This window comes from Delphinapterus leucas, chromosome 10 (genome assembly GCF_059928025.1).
Source record: "Delphinapterus leucas isolate spDelLeu-1000000601 "Yukka" chromosome 10, BTC_Dleu_Yukka2, whole genome shotgun sequence".
NCBI classification, from domain to species: Eukaryota; Metazoa; Chordata; class Mammalia; order Artiodactyla; family Monodontidae; genus Delphinapterus; species Delphinapterus leucas.
The window spans coordinates 92,034,176-92,055,524 of NC_143138.1; the positions used below are offsets into that span (position 1 = coordinate 92,034,176).

General features: G+C 43.7%; 2 protein-coding genes across 6 annotated transcripts in view; one reads left to right on the top strand and one right to left on the bottom strand.

The window, feature by feature from the left end:
• The window catches only part of CNTN4 (contactin 4), a 324,243-nt gene extending 314,317 nt beyond the window's left edge, over nucleotides 1-9,926 (top strand). The window contains exons 20-21 of the mRNA XM_022572532.3: nucleotides 3,223-3,391; nucleotides 5,768-9,926. Coding sequence (XP_022428240.2) covers nucleotides 3,223-3,391; nucleotides 5,768-5,868 — 270 coding nt within the window. The 3' untranslated portion in view covers nucleotides 5,869-9,926. The remainder of the gene's footprint in view (nucleotides 1-3,222; nucleotides 3,392-5,767) is intronic.
• A 370-nt stretch (nucleotides 9,927-10,296) lies between these two features.
• IL5RA (interleukin 5 receptor subunit alpha) overlaps nucleotides 10,297-21,349 on the bottom strand; it is a 42,747-nt gene continuing 31,694 nt past the window's right edge. For 3 of the 5 annotated variants that reach the window (XM_022572521.3, XM_022572523.3, XM_022572522.2), the window contains one exon: nucleotides 16,932-18,963. In XM_022572521.3, the coding sequence (XP_022428229.1) occupies nucleotides 18,877-18,963 (87 nt within the window). In that variant the 3' untranslated portion in view covers nucleotides 16,932-18,876. Of the gene's footprint in view, nucleotides 10,960-16,931; nucleotides 18,964-21,349 lie in introns of those variants that run through there. The other 2 variants (XM_022572524.3, XR_016394747.1) reach the window with 2 other exon arrangements.

Below are 21,349 nucleotides of genomic sequence, written 5' to 3' on the forward strand. Positions count from 1 at the left end.
ACATTTCGATTGGGCCATGAAAAAAGGAGAGAATAAGATAGGCAGCTCTCTGAGAGTGTTCCAAGCATAGTGAACAGGGTATGCAAAGGTCCTGAGGTAGATACATGCCAATGTGACACAATAGGAAGTGTTGGAGAGTGTGATAAGCTACAGAGCTTGTGATGGTCCAGGATAGGCATCAGCTTCTCAGCTCCAGCCAATTATTGCCAGACAGGAATGTAGACCAGTGTGGCCATATCTTCCAGTTTTTAGTAGAACCCAAAACTTAATCATGTATAGTTTCTTGGTTTGTACATGTTGACATCTAACTCAAAAAAAAAAAAAATGTAAACCCACTAAGGGCCCAATAGTTAAAATATGCAGGCCAAATGTTACCCATGGGCCACAAGCTTTCTATGATCTAACCCCCCTTGTTTTGCATTCATGAAGACAGAGACCAGAGAGGGGAAGCAAGTTGCCCACAGTGGTGGCCAAGCTGGTCTCAGTTACGAATATAGGCTGTGAACCCAGACTGCCTGGGTTTGAATGCTGGATCCCCCACTTACTGGCCATGAGACCCTGGGCACATTGCTAAACATCTCCAGGTCTCAGATTTCTCATCTTTAAAATCAAAATAATAACAATGCCTACCTCAAGGGGTAATCTGTATTAGCACATAGAATATAAAGTGTTCAAACACATAGTAAGCATTCAATAACGTTTGATTCTATTATCAGTATTCTCACAAATTCACTCTTCCTCTGTGTCTTCCGCTCTGGATTATAGGAAATGCAAGCACAGCCTTTAAGTCAATCAGCTGAACCAAGTGTTTAGTGTAAATAAAGGTTTTTCAGGCCTTTATTTAGGTGCCACTGCAGTCCCCATCATTAGAAGACTGATAAGCAATGCTGATAAAAGGGCAGTTTCTTCCTGGAAGTCTTTCTTTTGGATTTACAATTGAAACTAGTTGAATCCTCTGCGCTCTGGCAGAGCTGAATCAAAGAAGCAATTTATTCCTCAAAGCCAGGTGTGCCCTTGCATCCCATCAGCCAGCTCATGTTCCTGAAGGGCCATGATGAGATGCTGTGACAGTCCTGAATGTGCCTCAGGATTTATTTGAGCCTGATCATTAGTGAGGGGATGCTGAGCTTGATACAACTGATGCTCTGAGAAGGAAGGGGGACGCTTATGAATCTTTCCACCTCAAGGAAACTGTGTTTTCCACCTTGTATTAGAGAGACATAAATAAAGGTGATGAAATGCCAGGAAACAAATGGGATCTAAACCGTTTTAAGGGAATTTTATGAATTTCACTTGTGTTTGATTTTTTTTTTTTGCAGTGGTAGGGCGGGTAACCCTATGTCTCTGACCTCAGCCAATCAGAATTTACAGTGGGTCTTAGGGAAAGAGGAGCCAGTCCTGTGGTTCTCAAAGTGTGGTCTCTGGAGCAGAGGCAATGGTGTTACCTGGGAACTTGTTAGAGATGCAGATTTTTCAAGTTCCACCTGAAACCCACTAAATCAGAAACTCTGGGGTGGAGCCCAGTGTTCTGTGTTTTAATAAGCCCTCCAGGCAACTCTGATGAGGGTCGGGTTGGAGAACGCTGATCTCATTCATAATTCACTGAATGAACATCCCCTGAAGATCTTTCTTAACAATGTGTCACGGGCTGGACCCTTCTGCTATGGAGCCTGACTCAGGAGGGCTGGGGCGAGGCTGGAGAAGGATTTCTCAGCCTCCCCACTGGTGCCACTTTGAGCTGGATAATTCTCTGTTGTGGGGACTGTCCTCTGCGTTATAGGAGGACCCACCCATTCGTTGTGACAACAGAAAATGTCTGCAGACATTGCCAGATGCCCCAGGGAACAAAACTGGTCCTTCCGCCTCCCACCCCTGTTGAGAACCAGTGGCCTGCAGCTTCAGTATTTTTTACAAGCTCCCCAGGTGCTTCTAACACACAGCCAGGACCAGAACCATTCACGTTACCCAACCCTATTTTTTTTTTTTTTTTTTTTATTGTCAGGAGAAATGATGGGTTATGGTGATTTAAGAGTACAGGCTTAGGAGCCCTCATCTTACCACTCACCAGCTCTGTGACATCTCTGGGCCTCAGTTTTCTCATCTGCAGAAAAGAATAACCGTGCCTGTCCTGTCAGGTTGTTGTGGCAGTTAAATATGGTCATGTCAATAGAGTGCCTGGCTCATTGTAAACATCAGAAAGTATTTGTGGGACAGTTCTCGTCACAATTATCATATCCAGAAAGGCAGGTGCACCTCTCTGGGCCTTTATCTTTTGTTCCTGGTGGGAATTGTTGGTGACCACAGTAGGCAATGCCAGGTGGTGAATGTATTTTCAAGAGAGCTAGTTGCCTATCTCTTCACATGAACTACCAGCCTAGTCTCTGACCCAGAGGAAACCAAGAAGGGGAACAAAGAGTGGCACTGTTGAAGCTACATGAGTGGCACTGTTGAAGCTACAGACACTTCTAGAGTGAGAGTAATTGCCCCATAACATCCCCTCTTTTCTGTGTAGCTGAAAAAGCGGTCCAGTGTCCTCTGGGGGTTATAGCACTTGTCTTTCAGAGATGCTCTCCCTGTTCTGAAATGTCCTCTTTCCAAAGGATTAATAATAATGATAACTTTTGGCCTGATTTTTACACCTTACTTTTTGCTTCTAACCTTTGCCGTGTATGTTTGTACCTTTTGTTCCTTTTAAGGCTTCATAGATACTGTTTCTTACATGCTTCCTTTGAGCCCTTCATTTTATTCAGTCCTGTGCAATTGTAAAGACTTCCCAGAAAAGTGGGTGTTATTGTCCCCGTTTTACAGATGTGGGCAGTGAGGCTCAGAGCGGGAAAGTAAGTGGACCACGGTCACACAGCAGCCAAGTCTGTCCTCATGCCAAAGACCCTCATGCGTAACTGAGCTCTGTATATCCACCTTCTCCATGTGTGTTAACTGACCTTCCAGAGGCTACATGAGGCCACACAGCACGTCGTTAGACTCATGCTAGCCTCGCTGCCATGCTGCACAACGCTTTAAACTCTTTCCTCATAATGAAATCAGTGGTGGCTGCAGACATGCCCCTCGCTATTAAATGAGCCTTCCAAATGCAAGTGGGCAGCCTGACAACCTCGGCGTCCCTGCATTTCACTGGTGCCCAGAGGTGAAAGTGAAGGAATGCTCCATCCTTGGGGCCTTTGTGAGGACAGCAGGTGATACCTATTCTTTCCATATTGGCAGGTCTTGTACAGATGGAGCAGACAAAGCAGCACATCTGTCATTGAAACAAATGAAACATCAGTGGAGCTTTCTTTGCCTTTTGATGAAGATTATATAATAGAAATTAAGCCATTCAGTGATGGAGGAGATGGCAGCAGCAGTGAACAGATTCGAATTCCAAAGATATCAAGTAAGAATGTCTTTTTTTGCCTCCCTTCTCCCTGTCTGCCCTATCTCCTAAGCTTCCCAGTGAGTCAGGGCTAGGGTGAAATTAAGCCCGAAAAAAAAAAAAAAAAGCTAAAATAAAAATGGACGATACCATCCCCCTTCCTCAGACTACTGGTATTTGCTGACCTCAGGTAGTTTTGTGCAGGAGACAGTTTGACTAGTTTTGACTGATTTAATCAGCTGGCTATCAAAGATCAGGTTAAAGCAGCCCCAAATCAGTCACCCAGGCTTTTCCATGTGGACCCATGTAGTTTGCATGTACAATAACCCCAAAATTACAGCTTAGAAAGTTAAAAGCATGACTCAGGAAGAACAAGCAAAGCGTTCTTTAAAATGCTCTGGAAACCTGTCCGTAGTGACACAATATAATGTCTTTGGCCAAAAATATTTTGAACTTGACACTGTTTATTTTGAACATGCGTATGTAACATATGTACATAAATGCACATGTCTACAGATAGTCAAGATTATCTTTGTTTACAAAGACTGTTGAAGAGTGTGTTCTTTTTTGAGCCAAATACATTCAACTTAGTTTTCAAATACTATGTTTGCAAATATCTCAGCAGCATATTATTTTTTGGGTTTTTTTTTGTATGATTTTATTTATTTGAAATTAAAAGAAAAAAAAAAACAGAACAGGCAAATCCATAGAGGCAGATTAGTGACTGGCCAGCGGTGTGAATTGTGGCTTAACGGGTACTGGGTTTCCATTCGGATGATGAAAAAGTTCTGGAACTAGCTTACAGTCCCGGTTGTACAGCATTGGAGTGAACTTAATGTCACTGAATTGTACACTTTAAAGTGGTAACTTTTACGTCATGTGTATTTTACCACAATAATAAAAAGTATAAGATTGCCATTAGGTATCTAAGTATAGATTTTCATTGGCCTTTGGATTTAACAGTCTAGAGATAAGGGGTTCAGTGAAGGCTGGAGATATGAACTTTCAAGCCATCAGTGGAGATACGATATTTTAAATCATGGGCAACCCTCACTACAGAGTTCTGAGCTTCAGCCCCTTTGCCGAGTGAGTGTCCATCATAGTAGTTTTCAGATGAGGAAAGGGTCTAGTATTCTTGCTGATATCAAGTTTTAGTAAAGCATCCACTAAGCCATTTTAATTACATCTATAAAATTTGGATGCCTCAAATCAGAAAACAAAATGTTTAATGGTCATTTCACCCTTCTTCTGAATAAGCACTTGTTAATGTTAATGGACATAGAACAGGACTTCAAGTGGGAAACCAAGGCTGCCCCAAGACATGCTCCGAATTCAGGAGTAATTTGCCAGTTTCCAGATGAGGTTTATATTTACTGCACCTTTTTTGCATACAAACACTAAAGGCATTTTTGTCTTCTAAAACACTGGGGAGAATTGGTTTCTACATATCAGAAGAGGACTCTAACTTCTGTTGGAAGGAACCAGATTTACAGTGAGATGTGGAAATTATCTTCAGGCCAAAAAAACACAAGATGAGAATTTGTTTTGGGATTAATTTATCTCACTTTCTTTAAATCTGACTTCATACTTGCTTATCATTGCAAGGATTTTTTTTTTAAAGACTGACTGATGATTCTTGGTTTAATTCATTACAAAAACATTTTAAGCAATTTTATTGGTAAAATTATTAGATGATAAGGATGTAACTGTGAGCAAAACATGATCTCTTTCTCAAGAGGTTTTCCATTTTGTTGGTCAGAGATCTTACGATCTTGATAAAACCTCAAATGACAGTTGGTAACTTCTTCCTGTGAAAAAATGTAAGATGTATAAGAAAAAGTTTTAAAAGGATTGAGATTATCTTGTTGGGCAAAAAAAAAAAAAAAAAAGAGGAATGTTTAGAGAGACATGAGTTGGAATCCCAATTCAGTTATTTACTAACTGGGTAATCTTAGACTTATCTTACTTCTCTGGGCCCCCATTTCCTTAGCAGTTAAATGGTGTGATAACCATACCAGAGGTCTTCAGGGTTTTTATAGGAATTAAATGTCATGTGGCTCTGTGCCCAGCATTAAGCTTGAATTCGAAAGGGAACATCAATGTTTATTTTGCTGCATCATTGATATCATAGTATTTATCAGTAATGTTACCAGTCATATTGAAGTTTCTTCTCATGTTAGAGGGGGACACCCTCCTTTTACAGATGCTTAAACAGAGATCCAGAGATGTTCCCCACCTGCTCCCAGGTTCATAGCTAGGGGGTCATAGAACTGAGACTGAAAAAGTCAATAAGAGATGGTCATTTCCAGTAGACTTCAGATAGTTCTTCGGTTTCCAAAATCCCTGGGGCCCCGCCTCCCTTTGTTGCCGAGGCGAGTAAATTTCTTCTCTCTCCAGATGCCTATGCAAGAGGAGCGGGGCCGTCCACTTCCAACGCATGCACGCTGTCGGCCATCAGTACGATCATGCTCTCCCTCACAGCCAGGTCCAGTTTATGACAACAGTTCTCTAAAGGACTTGCAGTTTATAATATAAGCAACATTTAGCTAGTTGTTTTGAAGACACCCAGTACTAAGTAATATTGTTGTTCAAGTACATCTTATTACTGGAAAAAAAAATGTTTTTTGCTTCTTTAGGAATGGCATTCTACAGTACTTCCTCAAAGCAAATCTAGCTTTGTCTGAAGTTTCTTTGGAAACTCTGCAATGCACTGAAGACATCTGTAATATGATGTTACCAAAGCAGTTTACATATGTCCTTATATGCATATTTTTTATTATATATTTAGTGTTTTATAGAATTTTTTAAAGTTAACATGAAATGTAGATATTAATTTTTTTCCTCTGCTGTAAAATGCTATGGGCAACACAGTCATATGGTTATTATTTGAAAATAGTTCCTTTAAAGACAGAGTTGGAAACTCACCTTGGTAAATACATTGCAGATCCCTTGTACAGTTTTATAAGGGTCTAGTGGCAGAACAGCTGAAGACTTGGTCTGTAACTCAACGCTGCTGTATGGAAATGACTCTTGGGATGACTAATGTACTGAATCAAGTCGTTTTGCCATGTACAATATGCTTTCCAGCCCTGTTGTGAATTCTGTTGTTCAGCACAACCTGAGATGGTTTCAGGAATGGCTGCAATCTCAAAACCTAAGCTAACTTGCCCAAGAGGCACCTTGTGCAATATTCCCATCCCTGAATTTAGCATCCTACGGTAAGACTTTCTTTTCCCTCAACTCAGTGAACATTGTCTTTGTAGCAGTAGCATTATCTTAGACATGACATTGGAAGTTAAATATCCTGTAGTAACATAGACCAAAAGTTAATAGAGTCAACCATGTCTTTCAAAGGATAAAAGATAATTTTACTATCTTTAAATGTATCTGTCTTGAATGTACATTTAACAACAAAAAGGGTAATTCTCTGTTGATGGATTCGTAACTTCTTTACAAAATTTCTTATAGATAATATGTGTATTTCTTTAATAATAGAGCCCTTCTTTTGAATCAAAATTATGTATGGAGTCTGGCAGATTTCTCCTATTTCAGCAACTAGCTGCCACAAAGAATTTTTTTCATGACTCTGTAAAAGATCTTTAGTACAATGGTGTGGTATCTCAGTGAGTCTCCTGTTTTGCAATAGGTAGCCTCATTGCTTTACAAGCTTCATCTTCTGCGTTTTAAAATCACACATTGGAAAATGACAATATCAAGAAAACTGTATTCTTATGAAAAGAACTATTTGTAATAATGGGGGAGGTTTTGTAAGCTGACACTAGTGGAACAGTGCATATAAAAGGCAATGAAATTTTCTATAAAAATTTTCACATGTAGACACGCTGCCACCTTTTCTTCTTTCTCAGAGAGCTCAAATTTGCCTGTAATTTGTCATTTTTCCTTAACTTTTCAACCTTCTAGCTATATTTATCCAATAAAGTCATAATCAGGATTCCACTTGTCTAAAAACTAGGGTGGTAACTGGAAAAAAAATATTGTCAGTATTTCAAGCTGTGTTCCTTTCTTAGTTTCATATGGTTACTTCTATGTTAAAATAAAACAAAATTTTAAATCACATGCAAAAAAAAATCAGCAAAATAATAAAATGAATGAAAAAAAAATGATACCCCAGGTAGTTCCCAACCCCAGTGTAAATATTTACCAGTGATCTAGCATATGTAATCTCTTTATAAAGGTATTGTTAATAAATATTCTGTCATTTGTAAAGATACTTGTCTTTTGGGAGCATTTTTCCTGCCTGCCTGTCAGGGAATTTGTTAGCTCATCCTTGTGCTAGCTATAATTTAAGATCATAGAGGGACTCAGAAGTCTCTGGTCACGATCCAAAGCTAGTTGACCCAGAGCTCTTCCTTTGGAATTGACAACCCTGAAAACATCATTGCAAATCCTCTTTGGAGGTAGAGAGGGACAAAAATCCACAAATAAATGTCCTGAAGATCAAACTTGAATAGATCCTCTGCATTAGCTAAGTCTTTTCTGTATTTAATCTAAGGCTATCTGTTGTTTTAAGGTTTCCCCAACCCCGCTGCTAAAAGGATAGAATCTAAACTTGAGGCCCTTCTTAATGTAATAACAGCTTAACTCTGTACCCGGCCATACAGAGTCCTCACTGGCCCCTGAACACTGCTTGCTTTTGGTCTCACCTCTGTGCCTTTTGGGCATCTGGTTGCCCCTTCCTGAAATACCCCCCACTGTTCTTTATCACCTGAATCCCCACTGTCCTAGGGTAGGCTCGTCTGTGAAGCCTTCCCACGCTCCAGTCCTTGGTGACATCCTTCCTCTGAATGAGCTGTAAGCCCTGTCGATACCCCTCATTTAGTAATTAATCAGGTACTACTTTTGGAAATCTCTTGTACTGTTATCTTGCATTTTAACTTAACTCCTGTATTGTTACTTAATTTTCCTTGTATGTATGCCTTGTCTTCCCAACTAGATTGTAAGCTCCTTGAGGGCAGGGACTTTGGTCTTATCTTCCATGTACTCTCCATAGTGCCTAGCACAGTGCCTTGCAATAAATAATCATTGTTTAATTGATCGAAAGGGTCTTTGAAGTAGCATTTTGCATCAGTTGCCTACCTGTGTGCCCTAGCGAACCAGTCAGAGGAGACTGTGTCACTATTTTGCAAGGTGGCAGAAAGTGTCAGAAGGCCTGGCTTCTGACTTGATGCCTTGAAAAAGTCCTTTAATCTCTCAGCTTCATCATCTGATACGTGAGGCCCTGGATTAGCTGAGTCTGACCGAGCTCAAGATGTTTTTTAAAAGTGCCCCGTGGACACCTTCACCCAAACGTGTCTGATTTGTTGGTTTCCATGGTTGTTGCAGGTTAGGCTCACTGGTTGCAAGCAACAGAAGCAACTCTGGATAACCTGAGCAAACAAAAAGGAATGACCCTGGTCAGATAACATGAGCCAAGGAGACACTGAATGCCCAAGCCTTGGCGAGAATAAGAAGCAGGCCACTCCGAGGATAAAGCCTGCAGGAACTTTGCAAAGTGTTTTGGGGGAGCTATTGTGGGGATGAATTGGCTCTGTTTCTGATTTTGATGCCACTCTGTTCAGTATCCAAATTCCTAGAAGAGGCTGATCAATCCAATTTGTGTCATACCGCCTGAGCATCTCGATCATGCACTCAGGGGAGAGAGAGTTTGTTAAAGGAAAATTGAGATGATGTTTCTAGAAGATGGGATAATAAACGCTAAGAAGGTCTAAGCAGCACACTCTCTATGCTTAGCCCTCCAGGCAGGATTCCCCAACCCCTAGTACCAGTTAATATGTGCAGGGGGGATGCATTACTGCTTGGGATTTTTGCACAGTGACTCTGAAGGAGAAGCACTAGAAAAGTGCCTATTTGCTTTGCTTATTTAATCTTTCCCAGCACTTCCTCTGATGCTCATTTTGTGTGTGAATAGTCCACCTGTGATTTAACTGTATAAAAGGAGATTCTATTTTGCCAGATAAGTGGATTCTCTCAGCATTCCTGAGTTTTTATAAAGCCCACAGACCCTGTGTACGAAACAGCATCTTTCCACGGGAGCAGAAGACATGGGTGATAAACTTCATCTTCAGGTGAGCTTGGAATTCTTCCAGCCTGAGGTGGGAGCTGCCTTAAGCTTTTATCTTAAAATAATGATTGAGTTATGCCTACCATCCAATTTTTGGTTATTTACATCTGGGAAGCAGCCATCTATCCTGATGAACCTTTTCCCAGTCTCTCCCACCACCTGTACCTTACTGCAGGTATGCTGCAGGAATGCTGAATTCTAAAAAGTACATAAATAGCACATAATTAGCTACTAAAATGTCATGTAATTTTTAAAGTATTTTAATGTAATCAACCACCAGGTGATTTTTGCACACCATATCGGATTATCAATGCTACTGTTCACCTCCATTAACACAGATAATCAAGAACTGGCTGTATTTTCTTTTTTTTTATTTTTTATTGGAGTATAGTTGATTAACAATGATGTGTTAGTTACAGGTGTACAGCAGGGTGATTCAGTTATACCCATACATGTATCCATTCTTTTTAAAATTCTTTTCCCATTTATGTTGTTACAGAATATTGAGCTGAGTTCCCTGTGCTAAACAGTAGGTCCTTGTCAGTTATCTATTTTATTTGATTATTTTTTTATTCAAACAGAAAGTCACAAGAATTATAATCATCCTTATCAGGTCACTCAGTCCCATGTAATTACTTTTTTTTTCGTCTTGATCTTTTGTTAGCACTTTTATGAGTTCATCAGTTTTCCATTAGAGCTCTGAAAATGCTCATTCATTCAGTTCAGCAGTATAGTCAGTTACCAGAAACCTGTACTTGTCAGAGTCTTTTCCATGAATAGTTATCTATTTTAAATATAGCAGTGTGTACATGTCAATACCAAACTCCCAATCTACCCCTCCCCCCAGCCCCACGCTTTCCCCCTGGTAACCATAAGTTCATTCTCTAAGTCTGAGAGTGTTTTTGTTTTGTAAATAAGTTCATTTGTATCATTTTTTTAGATTCCGCATATAAGTGATATCATATGATGTTTGTCTTTCTGTCTGATTATTTACTTCACTTAGTATGATAATCTCCAGGCCCATCCATGTTGCTGCAAATGGCCTTATTTCTTTCTTTTTACTAGCTGAGTAGTATTCCATTGTATATATGTATCGCATCTTCTTTATCCATTCATCTCTCGATGGACGATTAGGCTGCTTCCATGTGTTGGCTATTGTAAGCAGTGCTGTAATGAACATGTATTTTTTCAAACAACTGTTTTCTCTGGATATATACCCAGGACCGGGATTGCTGGATCATATGTAGCTCTATTCTTAGTTTTTTAAGGAACCTCCATTCTGTTCTCCATAGTGGTTGTACCAATTTACATTCCCACCAACAGTGTAGGAGGTTTCCCTTTTCTCCACACCCTCTCCAGCATTTATTGTTTTTAGACTTTTTATCATGGCCATTCTGACTGGTGTGAGGTGGTATCTCATTGTAGTCTTGATTTAAGAATTGGCTCTATTTTCCTTTGTGACAATTGAAGAATCCTCTGGCCACCCATAGTGATTTCAGGAGCAAGCCTTTTAAAAATCAAAGACTTAGAGTCAATCTCTGGACCTACCCCAAATTATTCTATACAAAATGACACACACGGGGGCCTTACATATTCAGACAATTGCCACTTATTCGACAGGATAACATTTGTGAAGTTCTAGAATCACAGCTCTCCAAATACTAGCAAATTATTCTATAAATCAGCCATTGTTCTTTTTCCCAAGTGACTTGAGACAGTCACAAAAAAACCGACATAGAATGTGGGTGCGTTCCGTAACCAGAATGAGTTGAACTCACCTGACACATCCATTATCATCTTTTTCTTAAGTATTTCCACTTCTTAGTATAAATATTAATATTTAATCATTTTAATAATAAAATTAATAAAATAAAAATATGTGATAATGTTAATAAAAGAAGTTAGGCGGTAGGGTCCTCAGTCAGATACCAAGTTTTCCACAAAACCTCTCTCAGTTTCCCTATCTGGCATTGACCTCTCGTTTCTGTGATTCCAGAGCGTGTCATGGATACTCATGAGTGTCTGTCTATCCACTATCTGGTATTTAAATCACTGGCATTCGTGTCTTCTCCCTCCCTGTAGACAGAGAGTATCTCAGGGTTACAGTTTGGCTATGATTCTTAACTTCTGTTACCAGGCTCGTATGCCCCCATCTCTGACCCTAACAAAACTAGAAGGTGGAGAATCCCTGGCACCATTTGGAGTGACTTCCCCAGGCTCTGCCCTCCTGCCAGGATATGATTACCATGTGCCAGTCAGACTGTCCATTCTGAAAGGAGGCCCCTTTCCCCTCATGCTAAATGGGCCATGCAGGATAAATGTTCCAATTCCACAACTCAAGGATAAACCTACAACACTCAGCAGAGCTCACAATTTCAACAAAATCGGCCTCTGTTCTTTATCACCAACAGTCTGCTCCATTGTAGATGAGAAGCCCTCCAATAATATAGACCACACGGAGAGAAAGCAGTTTTTAAAAAATGTCAACCAAATGATAGAGCTGAATGTCAGGAAACTGCAAAGCCGAAGTAAGTTAAATGTGATATTCCCAATCTCTGTAAATTGGACTTTCACTACATATTCTTACCGGTTGCTAGGAATACAAAACTATCCCAGGAAATGTGTATATCTTAGGATTTTAACTAACAAAGAATAATAACTCGAATTTTTTTTCTAGTGTTAAAGGACTCTTTACACTAAGAAGCACAGATGCAGGTTTCATCCCCTTTTCACTCATGAAATGGAGGGAAAGAGGTGACACGACAAGCCCATGGTGACACAGACAATTAGAAATAAGGATTGACTGAGAGGAAGGACAAGAGAGGGTAAGAAGCTGGTCTCTTAAATTCAACCAGAGAGCAGTCAGGACACTGAGTCAGCAAGAAGCCCGTGGTGAGGGGGGAGGGGAGGTGTGTGAGGTTGAGGTTGGGAGGGGGAGGGGTTCTGAATTAGGACCAGGCACAGGACAGCCATTCAGAGGAACCCAGTGCCCTCTGTGTACCAGGCCCTGTTCTAGGCACAGGGTAGTGGCCGGCAGTCAGGAAGGGGGACCCCACAAAGGCCGCAGAATGGAGGAGATGGGGACACTCTAAGGCTGGTGTGAAATCACCTGGTTTGGAATGAGACTGGGTGGGGAAGCCAAGAGACCAGCCACGGCGTTTGTCACAATACAGAGAAATGCAGTGATAATAATAATTGCGGACAACAATGATGCTCTTAGTATGTGCCAGTCTCTGCAAGTCATCCTGCTGGTTTAGTTCCCACATAGTATTCGTATTTGGTACATGGGGGACCAAGGCTGGGAGGTTTACAGGTTTGTTCCAGGTCACACAGCTGACCAGGGAGGCCAGGAATTCAGATGCTGGTGGCTTGTGACTCCAGGCCTCTCTCCAAAAAGTTAGATATTTATACCAACAGGGAGGGAGGGAGGGAGGAAGGGAGATGATAGATAGATAGATAGATAGATAGATAGATAGATAGATAGATAAGGATACCGGTTCCCAACAAGAAGGGTAGTGAGCTTCCTAGGAAGTTGTACACCGGGTTGTTGAAAAGTGACCAGGGGCACGGGCAGGGCTCCCAGGTGTAGGGTTCCTGCAGGGAGAACCCATACAGCTCAGGTGTGGTGAGTTCTTTGCACCACAGTGGTCTAGCTCAGCTGCTTGGACTTCTTCAACTACAAAGGAGGGTCTTTGCTTGTTTGTTTTACTTGGCTTCAGGTGTCTCAGAGTTGTTTTTCACACTCGGGCTATCCTACAAGATCAGGGTAGACAGATAAAATACAGGAGGCCCAGTTAAACTTGGATTTCGAAACTAGTACTTTTTTAGTATAAGCATGTCTCATGCAACATTTACCGAAAATTCAGATTTAACTGGGCCTCCTCTATTTTTATTTGCTAAATCTGGCAAGTTTATGCAGGGGAAAAGTTGCCTGCTCATTGAGGTAATTCATTTCTAGTGCTAAATTCCAGGGTCTTGCTGATGTGTGATCAGTTCTTTGAAGGTTGATGCCTCTGAGGGTGCCAGCACGAGGTTTGCTGTTTTAAGCTCTCTTTGGTTTGCTGAACTCTCCCACCCCCTTTCCGAGGATGGGGTGTGTGTGTGTGTGTGTCCAGGGAGCTAGGCCCGGATGGCTCTCACAGCTGAAAAGGTTTACTGTCGTCGAGCCCTTTAAGAGGAAGCTGGCCGACCTTTCAACTATGACACCAGTTGCGTAAGCGTTGATTTCTTTCCCACAGTTTTCCCCCAGGCTTATGCAGTCTTTCATTTTATCACCTGGCAGGGACAAATCTTGGGTTTTCATTTTAATAACTGAAAGAAAACGAATAATACACCTTCACGGGGAAAAGAGCCCACTGGAACTTTAACAAAAGGCACGTGAGTCACGTGAGCAGAAAGGGCGGTACGGGCTCCCGGAAGGTCGGTGGGCGGTAGAGGCTCCGGGAGCCCGGGTGCCAGCCGGCCGCTGAGGTCGAGGCAGGCGTTTCTGAAGGGAGAGACACGCCAACCGTGAGTTCTTGTAACTTCTTTGTTAAACTCTAGTGATATTTCTGGTGTTCCCACACAGCGTTAATAAGAGAGTGCTGCCTAGGGTTCGGTTCTTTCGATCTGAGCTGAATAGAGTTGTCTAGTCTGGCTTACACTTAAGAAACTGACTTTCTTTTTCATGGTATAAGTTCAACCAGTTCCTACGCAGTTGTTCAGGGCACAAAGATAAACAGGGCCGCCTTCTCGATTTCGGAGTGTTTCTCCTTTAAAGGAGACAGAAAATTTTTAAATAATAAGTGATAAAATAGAACGCAACAGAAGGTACTTGGGGAACATAGACTTCCTGGTGGCAAAGAGCCGAGATTTAGAAGCTAAACTGTCTACAAGATGGGGGAAAAAAAAAAAAGATTGAAAGGGCTTGTCCATCAGAGAAAGCTTCAGCCGCGGCTTGGAGGGATGAGGGACATGGTAGTTGTGATACAGGGGTGCTCCCCGGGGACGTGGCTGGAGAGCTACGGAGAAGCCAAGCCGGAGGGGACTTTGTTTTAAAAGGAGCTTGAACTTGAAGGTGCTGAAGGTGCTGGAAAGTGCTGGAGTTATTTAAGGGTTTTGCACAGGGGTGATATAGGTAGATGTGCTTCTGCTGAGATGCTTCAAAGTAAGGAGGCCAGGATACTGAGAGGCTGCTGCGTTGGTCCTAGCTGAGCGATAATGCTGACAGTAGTGTGGACAAAGAATGAGAATGTTTGGGGGGGAAATGAGAAATGTGCTCCTGTTCAACGTGCAGACAATTCACTGTCAATTGTGTTCGGCGTTTCTCGTTCTCAACTGCATTTACATTCATATCTGTTACCTAAAAGGGGGATACTGGGGGGAAAAAACACGGTTAATTCTTTAACAAGAAATAGTTTTTGAAAACCTGGAACTTGGTCTGTAGGCTGTGGAAGCAGGAATAGCTGCACAGGGGTCGTCACGGAGACCCTTGAGCTGACACGAAGTCCTATTCTAATTAGGTTTTTCACCTTTAGTCGTGCGCTCAAAGACTGTTTTCAGTTCTCCGTTCTCGCTTCCAGATATCTACTTTTTCTTTAACAAATTAGCACCTAAGGATTGTCAATTCCACCAGCAGATGGGCCTGACACATACAAGCCTCCCCCATGAAAACGTTTGGATTTTTAATCAGGATGTTCTCGGCCCACACGGAGTTCCTCCCCAGACTGCATCAACAGCTTCAGGCCTTAAGGCATTTCAGTGAGGCTCAGGTGGCCGAGCTCTTGGCAAACTGCCCTTCCCCCTCTGGTCTTCCCGGCGCGTCCCCTGCTGAGCTCAGCGCATCGCAAACGCTAAATTTCAGATGGGGCTGAAATCGTTATTGGAAAGGCTGTCGTTCAGAACCGCTGTTCTGAGCCTGTGACCATGAAGGCTCTTGGGAGGGAGGTGGCCGTCCACCGTGTCCTGGTGGGAGATGGGAAGAGGTGGGTGCTTATATCTCATCAACCTGCTGACGAGGGTATTTGCTGTGAAGCGTTCACACTCTGATTTGCCATGACAGGGCGGTGAAAACAGGACACACCACTCAAAACCCAAGTCCTTTTGTATAGTAATTTACACATTGTAGCGTAGTCACATTATCAGCAGAAAGAGACCCAGGCTACACCAGCCAGATGGCCGGGCACACGCGAGCCTCCTGGTTATTTCCAATCATGTTCTCACTAGACACCCGTCTTCCTCTCCGTGCTTTCAATTTAGACCTTGATGATCTCTACCAGATAGCATTCAGTTCCAACTGTTTGCAAGGAACTGTGACGGGGTGGGAAGAGGGTTTAAGAGGGTCCAAGAAGCATTGATCCCTTCTAAGAGTCAGGGACTGTCCCAGAGGCTGCAGATAAAAATGCATTTCACATGAGCCCCATCGTCCTGGATGGCCCATCCTACAGGGCAGCCGCTGGAAGAGGGGGGGCTGAGGCCCAGAACGAGGCCCCGGAGGCAGGATCAAGCAAACTCTGCTTTGGAAGGTTTCACGAAGGAGGAGACGTGGGGTACACGTTCCCAAAGACTGAGTGTGAGTTCCACAAGGCAGAAAAGGAAGGGCCTAACCCTCTAGGGAGACACATGGGCTGCTGTCTGCTGCCCTGACACTGATTTCCCCAAATCAGGCGGTGGGTCGGGCTCAGTACCGGGGTGATGGCTGCTACTGAGGTGGAGGCAGGTGGGTGTGAAGCCAGCACCTCACCAAACAGAAAGAACTGGCCACACTGGGCACGGCTCTCTCCTTGTCCAGCCTCCTTGGCAGAGGCAGTTTTCACAGTCCTAGGTTTCCGGGCCCCAGTTTGAAAGAGATCAGATGTGGAGTAATAAGTCGAAAAAGGGGTAGGGTTTTTGTTGTGTTTTTTTTTTTTTTTTTGCAGGGCTTTGCCTGCAACAAAACAGTTGGTTTTCAAATTTTCATATTCAGCAGAATCACCTGGAGCAGCTGTTCTCAAAGTGGGGTCAGGAGACCAGCATCAGTGTCACCTGAGAGCTTAGGGGAAAGCAGATTCTCAGGCCCCCTGGACCTACTCGGTCACAGGCTCTGATCTGCTTTAGTGACCCCGCCAGGTGATTCTGATGTGCTCAAGCTTGAGAATGCTTAACCTGAGACCCCTGCAGATCCCTCACCACCGATCCCAGAGCTCCTGCATCAGCTGAGGAGATACTTTGCCAGCCATGCAGCCGTGCCCTCCTGGTCCCACCCCCTAAGCAGGCTTCAGCTTCTTTCCTAACCGTCCCCTCCACATTTCCGGGGTCACTAGTGCCTGTTATTCAGCCCCTCACTCTCCATTTCTTCTCCAGCATGCTCTCTGAGCCACAGTGATTGCATCTGTCAGACAGGGGCAATCGTACCATGTGGGCTTCTCAGGATTAGAGGTGATGTCTGGGAGGCGTGTGGTGTAGCTCCTGACATTTGGTGTCTTAGCTCAGGCTGCTGTAACAAAGCACCACAGTCTGGGGGACTTATAAACAACAGAAATTTATTTCTCACAGTTTTGGAGGCTGGAAAAGCCCCAGATCAAGGTGTCAGCATGCTGGGGTTCTGGTGAGAGTCCTCTTCCTGGTTGCAGAAGGCCAACTTCTCATATCATCACATGGGGGAAAAACTCTTTGGGATCCGTTTGTAAGAGCACTAATCCCATTCATGAGCATTCCAACCTAGTCATCTGCCCAAGGCCCCACCTCCAGATACCACTACATTGGTGTGTAGAGTTTCAACATGTGAATGGGGGGTGGGGCGCATTCAGTCCATAACTCTTGGAAATAGGCAATAACTGACAGATGACAGACTGCTGTGCCTACTGTCCTAGGCCCAGGTCCCTGCTATTTGCAGTGGATGGTTATCAGAAGAACAACCCCTGGGGACTTCCCCAGTGGTTAAGACTACACCTGCCAGTGCAGGGGACACGGGTTCGAGCCCTGGTCTGGGAAGATTCCACATGCCACGGAGCACCTAAGCGCGTGTGCCTAGAGCCCATGCCCTGCAGTGAGAAGTCTGCGCACTGCAGTGAAGAGTAGCCCACACTCGTTGCAACTAGAGAAAAGCCCGCGTGCAGCAACGAGGGCCCCACACAACCAAAAAAAAGAAAAAGAAATGAAAAGAAACACAACCCCTGGAAGTATTTGGTAGTCAACATGCCCCATTCCTCCATCAGAGTGACTAAATCAACTATGAAAAGCATGTAAAGAGTCAGCCATGGTGGAGGTTTGTTCTGAGCGCTGTGACCTTTCCCTGTTCTAAGCTTCCTGCTCCAGGGCCGTGTACAGTCAGCACTGTTTGGATCCCTTCAAGTACCAACTGTCCCTCCTAACCCCTCTCTGCCCAGGCCACGCCTGTACTTCGTTCTACCTGTAGCCCATGGCCCATCACAGGGGCCACCCATCCACCCGGGAGGTGGGGAGGCCACCCCACCTCCCGCAGGGACTCATACGGGAGGATGTTAGAGGAGGAATTCCTGTCTAGCTTGGCATGTTTGTTGGGATACCTGTAGGACCCCTTCCAAACCTCCAAGGCTAGCGCTGACCCAGCACTACTTGACCAGATGCCCAACAGGTTGCTCTGAAGTCTTTGCAAGCAGACGTCTTTTCAGAAAATTCATTCTTAATTAAGTGATCCCCTTCCAACACAATTCCACCCAATGCCTTTCTCAGTATGTTCCCAGAATATCAAGGCTGGTTTTGAGAATATAATCTTCAAACAAAATCCTGTCCCCTCCTTTGGTATGGACTGATATGTTAGCTTCTTAGGTTTTGAAATTAGTTTGCCTCAAATGATGCTAACTTGATTGTGCCTGTAGAACTTGAGATTCATTCCCTCCCTCCCTCCCTCCCTCCCTCCCTCTCTCTCTCTCTTTCTCTCTCTCACACACACACACACACACACAGACACACACACACACATAAAAACACACACACACACTACTTGAAAGAAAAAGTATTCCCGAACTCAGAATAAAAGCACCATGGCTCCCACTTGCTCTAGGGAAGAGAGCCTTCAATCCAAGTTCACTGTTCACTCCAGGATGGTGCAAAATGCCTTCTTCCTGAGATTTTAGCTGATCGTTGCCGTTGGCAGTTGAACCAGTCAACGTGGCACTACCAGAGTAAACACAGTTGATGTTAGCCTTAATAACTGTCTCTCGTGCAGAAGTGTTTGAGGTGAGTGATGCAGATCAGGAGGCTGGCAGGTGAGGAGGTGCTGCCCTGTGCAGAGATCAGACCTGGCAGGACAGTCAGATGAATCAATCAACCTGTGTGTTAGGGATTTGTCTGGGTGTTTTTCCCCTTGCAGCTAAATTGAGTGTTGGGTAAACTCCAAACTCCTCTTAGCCAAGAAACAGTTGTTCCCATTCTTATCCCCGGGGCTCGTGCGTGTGAGTTGGTTTTGACAATGCTCCGGGGACAGTCAGAACACAGAGTCCTCCAGGGTCTCAGATCCAGCCTCCTCCGCATAGCTTATGACTTCAGTTTCTGTTTCACTGGAACCAGTTTTCTGCAAAACAAATCATCCTTCCTTAGATGTCTTCTAGAGAACTTTCTGAGTCTTTGAATTTCTTTACAATTGGTTTCAAGTCAATTTTGCTTATGAAAATAGTAAATGGTCACTGAAGAAAGTATGGAAAATAAGTAGGAAGAAAACCAAAAAATACCGATCAACTTAACTCCCAAGCACAGCCCACTGTTTGTCTTCAGCCCTTTTTTCTAGATAGAAAGTTATCTTTACAGTTATATGAAGAGCTTTCTAAGTGGATTTCTTTCCACGTAGCATCACATCTTATTTTAAATTCCATACAGCCAGCCCTCGGTATCCACAGGCTTCGCACTTTTACAGAATGGACCCGAGCGTCTGCGGTTGTTGGTGCCTGCCGGGCCTCCTGGAACCGTGCTCCCTGCAGACGCTGAGGGATGACTGTATGTTCTTTGGCTGCCTCATTTTGAATAGTTCCATTGTATGCCATCCACAGTTGACTATAGTCTTCCCTTAAATAGGGGTGTTATGTCCAATTTTGGCTATCATAGATAATGCTGATATTAATTACAAAATTCATGACCAAAAAAAATACCTTCTGTAAGAGATTGTATTCCTTGACCCCCTTTACTCATTCACATCTTTTTCATATTTTTTTAAGTGAAGTATAGTTGATTTACAGTGTTGTGCCAGTCTCTGCTGGACAGCAAAGCGACTCAGTTCTACACGTATACATTCTTCTTCATATTCTTTTCCAGTGTGGTTTATCCCAGGATGTTGAATATAGTGTCCTGTGCTCTACAGTAGGACCTTGTTGTTTAGCCATCCTATATACAGTAGTTTGCATCTACCACCCCCAAACTCCCAGCCCATCCCTCCCCCCCACCCCGCCCCTGACAGCCACAAGTCTGTTCTCTATGTCTATGAGTCTGTTTCTGTTTTGTAGATAGGTTCATTTGTGCCATATTTTAGATTCCCCATATACGTGATATCATGTGGTATTTGTCTTTCTCTTTCTGACTGACTTCACTTAATATGATAATCTCTAGTTGCATCCATGTTGCTGCCAATGGCATTATTTCATTCTTTATGGCTGACTAGTATTCCATTGTGCTGTATATATGCACCACATCTTCCTTATCCATTCATCTATCGATGGACATTTAGGTTGTTTGCATGTCTTGGCTATTGTGAACAGTGCTGCTGTAAACACAGGGGTGCACGTATCTTTTTGAATTATAGTTTTGTCCAGGAGTGGGATTGCTCGATCATATGGTAGTTCTATTTTTAGTTTTCTGAGGAACCTCCATACTGTTTTCCATAGTGGCTGCACTAACTTACATTCCCACCAACCATGTAGGAATCATTCCACACTTTTGTTCTTTTGGCTGTGCTGGGTCTTAGTTGCAGCACGGGGGATCTTTCTTAGTTGCGGCACGTGGGCTCTCAGTTGCAGCATGCATGTGGGATCTAGTTCCCTGACCAGGGATTGGACCTGGGTCCCCAGCATTGGGAGCGTGGAGTCTTAACCACTGCACTGCCAGGGAAGTCCCAGCACATTTTTTGCACTGGACACCACGTGATGCATCGAATACGCAGTGATGAACACGGCAGCTGTGCTCTCTGCCTTATGTACTTTTAATAGGTTGTTGTCTACTTAATCTCGGAAGGAACCCTCTCCGGTTACCAGCGTAGAAACAGAGAATGGCTGGAAACCTGTCTGTAACCAATGGAAAGCTGAGAATAAGAGTTTTTTCAGTGAGTCTTTTTTATCACTAAAAAGCTCATCCCCCTGCTTCCTCCCTCCCTCTCCTCCCACCAGAACCTGTGTCTTGAACGTTACAGAACAATTTCTGACTCAGGCCTGGACAAGCAAAAACATGCTTAACAGCCTCTCTGGGTTGGCAGCTACCCTTTGAACCCCAGGATTCTGGGTACCAACATCAAGCTTAGAAGTATGAGCGGTGATGAAAAGCAGAGGGTTTCCTTTCCCACCAGGGGGAGGCTTCCCGGCGGTTTGCCCATAACTCTAATGGGCCCCCTCGTTGTCCTTGTAGCAAAGGCCCCAAAAGTGGGTTGCACAGGCTCTGCCTTTGAAGGTACAGGCTGGGGCACTGCCGCACGTGGCCCAGCTGTGGTCAGCTCTGTACTGAGGCACCTACTCCTCCAGGTGGAGGTGGTAGAACTGAGGGCAGGAGGTGACCGTTCATTTCCCCAGTTCTCCCCACTCTCCCCCTCCATGCTGCGGCCCTCCCGCCCCACCCCATCCCTCTCACTGATCTGTTTTTCCTGACCCGCTGCAATGTGAGAGGAGAGTGCGTTGTCCGGAAGAGCTTGGCAGTGATGGGTTTTGACATAAATCCTTTGCTTATTCTGAAACCAGCCTGTCTACCCCAAGAGTTGTTTTGCA